The 8,381-nt window shown below is 64.1% G+C and overlaps 1 protein-coding gene across 6 annotated transcripts in view; it reads left to right on the top strand.

The window, feature by feature from the left end:
* ASPHD2 (aspartate beta-hydroxylase domain containing 2) overlaps positions 1-8,381 on the top strand; it is a 10,425-nt gene continuing 2,044 nt past the window's right edge. For 3 of the 6 annotated variants that reach the window (XR_012045312.1, XM_072880496.1, XM_072880491.1), the window contains exons 1-3: positions 1-168; positions 3,522-4,639; positions 7,316-7,429. Coding sequence is in view for 5 of the 6 variants with exons in the window: in XM_072880496.1 (XP_072736597.1) it covers positions 3,754-4,639; positions 7,316-7,429 (1,000 nt within the window). In the remaining variant the exon portion in view is untranslated. Of the gene's footprint in view, positions 169-192; positions 1,147-2,194; positions 2,328-3,521; positions 4,640-7,315; positions 7,430-8,381 lie in introns of those variants that run through there. The other 3 variants (XM_072880495.1, XM_072880493.1, XM_072880492.1) reach the window with 3 other exon arrangements.

Here is an 8,381-nt window from a genome sequence, read left to right as displayed (position 1 = left end):
CCGGGGCCCGCAGGCTGCCGCCCCGGCGCGGTCCCGGCGGGGGCGGTGCGGGCCCCTCCTGCCCGGGCTGCTGGGAGTTGTGGTCCGCGGCGGCGGCGAGCGGAACGGAGCGGAGCGGAGCGGAGCGGAGCGGCGGCCCCGCACGGCCCGGCCCGGCCCGGGCAGCAGGTCGGTACCGCCGCGTCGCATCGCACCGCACCGCACCGCACCGCATCATCGCGGGGGGCGCGGGCGGGGCCGCGGGGCGGGGAGCGGTGCCCTCGGCGGGGAGCGCAGCCCGGCTCCGCCCGGCCGGGGCAGCGGGGCTCGGCATCGGGCGGGCGACACGGCCGCGCCGGGTGACACCACGGCGGCAGGTGCCACCGCCACGCTGGGTGACGTGACACCAGCACGGCGGGCAGCGCTGCCACACCGGGTGGTGCAGCCACACCGGTGACACCAGCTGACGCCGCCACGCCGGGTGACACCGTCACACTGGGTGAGACCAGCGCGCCGGGTGACACCGCCGGGGTGGCACGCCGGAGGAAAGGGCGAAGCGAGCGCCCGTGGCTGCCTGGCCGTGCTCCAGCTCCGTAGTAGCAGCCGGCACCCTGCCTCACCCCAACGCTCCTGCACCCAGAGGAGGCTCCTCACGCCGCTCCCGAAGGCGACGCTGGTTGTGCCGAGCCGAGGACAGCCCCGCCACACGTCCTCGTCACCGCGGGGCCCACGGCCTGAGGATCCCGGCCAGGCTGAGCGCAACCCATTTCCTCCGGGAGATGCCGGGGCCCCCACGGAGCCGCCAAGATGCAACTTTCTGCTGCATCGAAGCCTCTCTGCCTTCATTATGTAACGCCGCTGCTGCCTGGCACGGTGCTCGCCTCCACGTCCTGCACAACTTCAGTGCAATGTGGAATTGATTTCCACTCTTCTGGACTGGCTCTGCCCTTTATTATTAGCTGACGAGCCTGTTCTTGGATCTCAGGCCAGGGGTGCTTTATGTGACTACCCATCTCGGTGCAGGGCCGCGGTGCTGCGTACAGCCAGGCTGGAAGGGTGACGGCACCAACCGGCCCAGCAGCAGGTCCCGGCCACGCAGCGTCCGCCGGGAGCGGTGCTGGCGTTTGGGGCCTTGCTCCACTGCCGCCGGCACAACCCCTGCAGAAGGTGGGTTTGGGCAGGTTTGCATCGGGGCTGCCTGTACCGGCACAGGAGGCAGCTGCTGGGCTGGATCCCCGCGGGAGGCTCTGCCCGAAGCCCCCCTGCGCAGCCCAGGGCTCAGCAGCCCGATGGCTCCCTGGCTGCGAGGCTCTGGGGCCCGGCAGGCTGCACGTGGGCGTGGGGGCTTTGATCTCTTACTGCTCTGACGGTTCCCCCATGATTTTCCCCCTTTGAGGTGTTGACAGCAGCCCCGGGGCAGCAGTGGAGCTGTGTTTGACCTGTGCCGCCCCCTCAGGGGTGTGAGCGACTCCGGCTCAGGGACCCCGAGGCTGTCAGACCCCCCAGCTCTGCCCACCCTGTGCACTCGCTTTGTCAGTCGGCTTCTGAACGAGCCTGGCTGCTGTGCTGAGGCGGCTCCCTGCTCGCCTGTCAGGGTGAGAGCCACCCTGAATACAGATCATGCCAGGGCTCTGCCTGCCTTCCCGGGCACGCTCCAGCACCGCAGAGGAGCATGGGGGGATTGTGCCGGCCTTGGGGAACACCGCTGGGACCGGCTCTGTGGCTGCGCCCTGGGAGCTGAGGCCTGAGCTGGAGAAGTTGGTGTGTCTGGAGGAAAGCTAGCCGGTGGGGATGGAGGGAAGTTATCTTAAAATTCCCAGGAGGCTGTGATATGCCACGTGGATTGCAGATCCCGGGACGGGGCACGCAGGCAGCGTGCTACAAGGAAGTAGGAGGGAGGGAGGTCAGCTGTGCGAGTGTCCCTCCCTGGGGTGTAAAACTGCCTGAAGCCTGTGTCCCCAGCCCTGCACAAGGTCCACAGCTGCAGGGTTAGGTCCCAGCCAAAGCTCCACCAGGTGAAGCACATCACCATTGCAATCAATAAGGAAATGCACATTCATTAACAGGCTGCAGGACCTTGGCTGGGAGGGCTTGGAAGGCTTCCCTAGCTAATAAACTCATCCTGCTCCTTCAGGTCAATGCTCTTACTGATGAGCTCCCAGGGCATCTTCCCCCCCCCCCCTTACCTCTATCATCCCTGTTTCCCTCCTCCCAGATGGAGAGCTGTTTGCCCTGCAGCTCCTGCCAGCCTGCATCCCCCTGTCCTGTCCTGCCCTGCCCGCGGCTGTGCAGCAGTTGACACGTCCAGGAGGTGCAGTCTGGGCGCAGCGCTAGCACAGATGAACCGGGTGAGAGCCAGTATCCTTCACTCTGCTTTCGGTGCTCCGGGGCGGGCTGTGACCCTCCACACGTGCCCAGCCTGAGCATCTGCTTGGTGTGGAGACCTGACCCGCGGACACTCCTGTTCAGTGCTTTAAATGCCACACGTCAGTAATTACAAGGCTCTCCTTTGGTGCTGGCAGCGTGCCGTGGGCAGGGGTAGCTCTCAGCGTGCTTCCCAACCTGGTTTGTGTTTCCCCTTCATTTCTCACCCGTTGCCGTGCCTGCCCCTCTGCCCCCGCTGCCTGCTGCTCGGAGGTGCCCAGGGATGGAGTTTTGGGTGAGCAAACATTGCTCGTGGTTATGAGGAACTGGAGCATCTTCTCTTTTTCCGAGCTGCTTTCCCAAGAGCTGTGATGGTGAGGCAGGACAGAGCTGCCCCGAGGTCATTGAAGAAGGGACGGACAGCGGCCACTGGTTGTGTAGCAGACTTGTCCCCTGCCCAGGGAGCGAGGACAGGCTCTGATTTTCGGGTCAGGCGTGCAGGGTGTTGCGGCGGTGCTGGGAGCCGTTCAGCTCCTGTGACCTGCGAGCTGGTAACCTGTAATTGGTGAAATCAAGCAAGGCAACCCCGACGTGCCACCATCGCTGCCATGCCTTTGCCAGGCTGGCCAAGCCGAGCGCTGGGCTCCCGTGTCCCGGGAGGGCAGAGCCGCAGGGCGGGCTCGGGGCTGTCAGCTCCACAGGGCGGGCTCGGGGCTGTCAGCTCAGTCCCTGGAGGGACAGTCATTTCAGAGCATTTAGATAGAGGGGACAAACTGATGTGCTGCAAGATAGGGCTCTTAAGTGTCTATTCCCAGCTTTTCCCTGCTGCCTTATCAGCCAGATTTCAGACATGATAAGGCAGCTATGGAGGAGAGAAATGGGGGGAAGAGCAGGAGGGGAGACGGTCGCCCCGGGGCAGTGGGAGCTGAGGGGCCTGGCTCTCCCCCCTTACCTTCCATTTGGGTATTTGTGGAAGATGCTGTTGGGAGGGGTGGGGGTTTTTCTCAGCACGGGATGATGTTGGGCTCCTGGGCAGAGAGGAGGGGTCCTCATCCATCACCCCCCCTATGAGGATCTGGTGCCCTGCGCAGCCCCGGCATGCGGCCCCGGCTGCACCCTGTGCACTGTGCCCAAGGGGAAACTGCCTCCCTAACACCTCCGGGTTTCTTTCCCCACAGCCTCCCTCCAGCGCTGCCTTTCAGGATGATCAGCCCAGGAGCGGCGACCGGGACCCTCCGGGCACATTGCTGCTGACTCCCTGGGCACTGGGACCCCCAGGCAGCTTGGCCGCCCGCCTTCCCGGGAGCTGCTGGCTGCTGCTGCCAATGCAGAGCCCCCGGGCTTGCTGGAGAGAGCTGCAGCTCTGCTTCCCCATGGCAGCCTCTTCCCCCCACACCCTGGCTGAGCTGCATGGTTTGGGTGCCTCTGAGGACCACGAGGACTGACCGCCGGGCCCCCCTGCGTGCACCCACCACCCGCTGCACCACCATGTCTTTGGAGTGGCTGATGGACTGGAGCTGGTCTCTGGACGGACTCCGGGATTTCATCGCCACCGGCATCCAGTCTTTCCGGGACTGCGACGCCACCGCCCTCGCCGCCGTCGCCTGCCTCCTGGTCCTCTTCGTGTGGTACTGCTACCACGTGGGGCGGGAGCAGCCCCGCGCCTACGCCACCGTCAACGCCCTGATGCAGAGCGCCGAGGCCAACGGCGTGCAGAACGGGTACGTCTACTGCCACTCGCCCGAGTGCGTGCGCTGCACGCACCACGACGGGCTCAATCAGAAACTCTACCACAACCTGCAGGAGTACGCCAAGCGCTACTCCTGGTCCGGCATGGGCAGGATCCACAAGGGCATCCGTGAGCAGGGCCGCTACCTCAACAGCCGGCCGTCCATCCAGAAGCCAGAAGTCTTCTTCTTGCCAGACTTGCCGACCATGCCCTATTTCTCCCGGGACGCTCAAAAGCATGATGTGGAGTTGCTGGAACGCAACTTCCAGACCATCCTGTGCGAGTTTGAGACCCTCTACAAAGCTTTCTCAAACTGCAGCCTCCCACAAGGATGGAAAATGAACAGCACGCCCAGCGGGGAGTGGTTCACCTTCTACCTGGTGAACCAGGGCATGTGCGTGCCCAGGAACTGCAGGAGATGCCCACGGACGTACCGCTTGCTCGGGAGCCTTCGCACCTGCATTGGCAACAATGTCTTTGGGAACGCGTGCATCTCCGTGCTGAGCCCGGGCACCGTCATCGCCGAGCACTACGGACCCACCAACATCCGCATCCGCTGCCATCTAGGTAAGTGCCCGGCGGGGTGGTTCATCCTGGCTGGGCATCCCTGCCATGGGCGGTGCGGGCGGGCTGCAGCCACACCTGGGTGCAGAAGCCCGGAAAAGGCTTCTTGCACCCTGCGCTCTCCGAGTTCAGCTGCTAATTGCAGCCCTGGGGCCGGCTCATGGTGTGAGGGAGGTTTGGGGCCTTTGGCAGCAGCAGCCTCCCCAGGAGAGGACGGTCCTCAGTCCCCCCCGGGTGTGCGATCTCCCCAAGGTCCCCAGCTCAGCAGCAGGAGCGTTTCACCTCCTCATCCTACAGACCTGGAGGTGTGGGCTCCCGCCGGCGCGAGATACAGGGCTGATTTTGTGCAGGGGTCTTTGAACGACCCCTGCTCTGCAGGCACCCCCACCTCCCATCGCGGGCTGCGGGGCAGTCTGGGGTGCTGCTCCGGGGACCAAGCTCTCTCCCAGCGCTGCCTCTCCAGCAGCTCCCCCTCTCCTGGGATTTCGGGTGTTCTGCACGTGACACAGGCAGATGTGAGCAAAGATGCTGCTTTGGCCCAAATCAGGGGTGGGGGGTCCTGGGGTATCCCCTCCGGCAGGGAGAGCGCTGGGCTGGTGGCACAGTGCTCCCCGCCCTGCGGGTGCCCGGGATGGGGAGAGCCCACGCGGCACAGATGGTCGGGACTCTGCTGCGCTGGAAGCGGCGCAGATCGCGCCGGGGGAGGCACTGCACGGGCCCTGCTGGCAAACACCGAACACGCTTGTTCAGCCAACTTCTCTTGGGTAAACACACTCAGGCGGTGACTGGCCATTTATTTAGAATGGGAATCAGTCTCCAGAGCTCATCTGAGGAGCTCTCCAGGCCTGGGGAGCTGCTGGGGAGCCGGGACCTGCTCTTGCTGGTGCCAGGAGGCAGCCCACCGCCCGACCGCCGGCTCTCCCCTCTCTCTGGGGCGCTGGGGAGATGCGTTCTGCTTGCAAGGGGCCAAGAGCGGTTCCTGGGAGGGGGCCAGTGCGGCAAGGTCCAGGCTGGCTCAGACGAACGCGCCGTGCCCCGGCAGTGTGGAGCTGGGGCCAGCCATCCAGCTGGAGCACGCACGCCCCGGGGAGATGAGCCATGCGGGTCGTTCCCTTGTCCTTCCACATTTTCCAGCTCCATCTGCTCCGTGGCTGCTGGCCCTCCAGCCAGGACACAGCACCGTGCCCGGGGCATGCCAACGGGCTGCTCGTGCACGCACCGACATTCCCACCTCGGTGCTGGGGACTCGGTTCTCGCTGTGCGCGGGGCACGGATGCGTGTAAGAGACAACCAGCCCTTTCAGGTCAGCTTGCTCTGAAAAGCCAGAACCGCCGTCAGTGTAGCTGAGTCGCTCTCTAGGATTTACACCAACCCTGCTCTGGCAAACACACAGGGCCAAGCACAGGCACCAGCTCTGCCCCTCCGAGGGACAAGGCAGGGTTCCCCGGGGTGCGGGTGCGATGGAAAGGCTGCGCATTGCTGGCCGCCTCCTCCCTGCCTCCCCCGGCTGCTCAGCTCCCCCTTTCCAGCTGGAACGTCTCCAGCTGAGGCCGTTGTGCAGGGAAATGGCTTTGGGTTTTGTAGGCTTTGAAACATCCGTTAGAAAAGCAGAGCGGCTTTTTGCGCTCCCAGCTCTCCTGGGCAGCTGGGAGTCCCTGCTGTGCTCGCTTGGTTTTGGCATCGATGTGAAATCCATTCCTGCTCGTTTGCTGCATCATTACCGTTTGCAAGCCACGTGAGCCCTGACCCCTTTCTCCACGGTGGCTGCATCCTCGGGGCAGGTTGACTCTGCACCAGCTCCAGTGATCCGGCACTGCGGGCGGTGACATTCCTGATGCAGGGGGTGATGGGATCAACCCTCATCAAACTGGCCTGACTTGCGCTGGTATTTTAGGAAAAGACACGGTTTATTTCTAGGATTGTCCTTCTTCGTGTGGCCTTCACAGAGCCTCATCCCTTAGGAGGGTTTTGCGACCCTCCCCTGAATTTCTGTCTTTACCGCTGCCTGGTGGGGGACCAAGTGGCAGCATCTCGGGTGGGGGACTCAGTGACAAGGCAGATGCTGAGTGATGAAAGGTCAAATGGGGAGCTTGTGGCGGAGCCAGGAATTGAGCCCATTTCTCGAGTCCCAGTGCAGCATTTCCTCCTACCCCAGCCTTGCAGTGGGGAGGGTAATTGCAGCAGAGCTGGAGGAAGGAGAGGGCAGGCTCTGCCTTTGGTCCTGAAGCTAGAAAATGCACCAGGAAGCTGGCTTCCTACGTACACCCTGTGTTCGTGGGCTCCGGGGACCTGATGGCCGTTCCAGGTGCAAAAGAGAGTGCCCGCGACGCTGAGCTCGTTGGGGTACAGTGAGCAACTGCAGGGGGGACTGCAGCAGCCCGGGACGAGAGGGGCCCAAGGGAGCGGGCAGGGGAGCAGGCAGGGGCTGAGCTGCATCAGGCTCGGAGTTCAGCTTGCAAATGCAGTGTCAGCTTTGTGCATGTTTTCATCCCTGGACTTTGCCATGCGCTGAATTCAGCGCAGCGTGTGCTGCTGCTGCTGCTCTCTGGAGGGAGGCAACCCCTTGGCAGCAGCGTGGAGCTTGCGTGGAGCTCACTGTTCGCATTTCGGGGCTGCTCCCTTGTCCCAGGGAGCGCAGGACTGCCTGACCCTCCCTGTCCTCTCTCTTTGTGCCCGAAGGTCTGAAGACGCCCAGCAACTGCGAGCTGGTGGTGGGGGGCGAGCCTCAGTGCTGGGCTGAGGGCCGCTGCCTGCTCTTCGACGACTCCTTCCTGCACACGGCGTTTCACGAAGGTAAGCACAACGGGGGTAAGCTTGCAGGGCCTCGCAGCCTCATCTTGCGCTGACGCCAGCACCGGGGCCTGGGAAGGAGCGGCAGGCAGGGCGACTGCACCCAGTGCCTTCTCCTGCCAAGGCATCTGCGGGGCTGGAGGCACCCGCATCCCGTGGGGGTTACACCGCTGCTGCCCTTGGTTTGCACCGGAGAGGGCAGTAGCCCCGTTCCTGGCACGGGGGGGCTTGCTCATCACGCATGCTCCCTGCTGCTGCAGGGTGATGGAGCATCCCAGTGCCCCTTGCCCAGTGCAGCCCCTGGAGCCCCCTCCTCAGCCTGCCCCAGGGCTCACTCCCATCCTGACTTGCTTGCAGCCCTGCAGTGCTGCTGCAGCACTGCCAGCCCGGCACGGGGCCCAGTGATCCTCTCCCTGCCACGGCAGCCGGCACAGAAAGGCTTCCCTTGTCCCCCAGAGCTTTGCAGGGCGGCGCAGGCTCCGATGCTGACAGCCTCAGCATCCTCTTGCCCTTGCTCGCGGCAGTGCTGCCGGCTGCAGCGGCCCTGTTGCAAGGCAGCAGCTCAGCGCTGACGTGCCAGCAGCCCCTTTGTGTCCCGTGCAGGGAGAAAAGCTTCATGCCGGCCTGTTTTGTTGCCTTTCTTGACCGCTGACGGAGGCTGTTCCGCTTCAGCTCTCACGGATTAACTGGCATTAGTCGCCGATAGCATAAAAGCATGAGCTGTTTTACACAGGGGAGCTTGTGAAGAGAGTGGGAGAACAAAAGCTGTTGCTCCCACATCAACCCTGCTGTGGAGCTGGGAAGCGCAGCTCAGCGCAGAGCTGCGGGGCCGGGAAGGCTGGAATAGCGCAGCAGCAGCAGCTCCCTGCACAGCTCTGAGACGCAGCTGCAAGGAGGGCAAGCTCAGCATCGTGCCTGCTGCCCTGCAACGGGAAACCTTTGGGTCTGATTGCCC

This window comes from Ciconia boyciana, chromosome 15 (genome assembly GCF_034638445.1).
Source record: "Ciconia boyciana chromosome 15, ASM3463844v1, whole genome shotgun sequence".
Taxonomy (NCBI): Eukaryota; Metazoa; Chordata; class Aves; order Ciconiiformes; family Ciconiidae; genus Ciconia; species Ciconia boyciana.
Note: the sequence above shows the minus strand (reverse complement) of the source record. Positions and strands in the feature narration are given on the sequence as shown.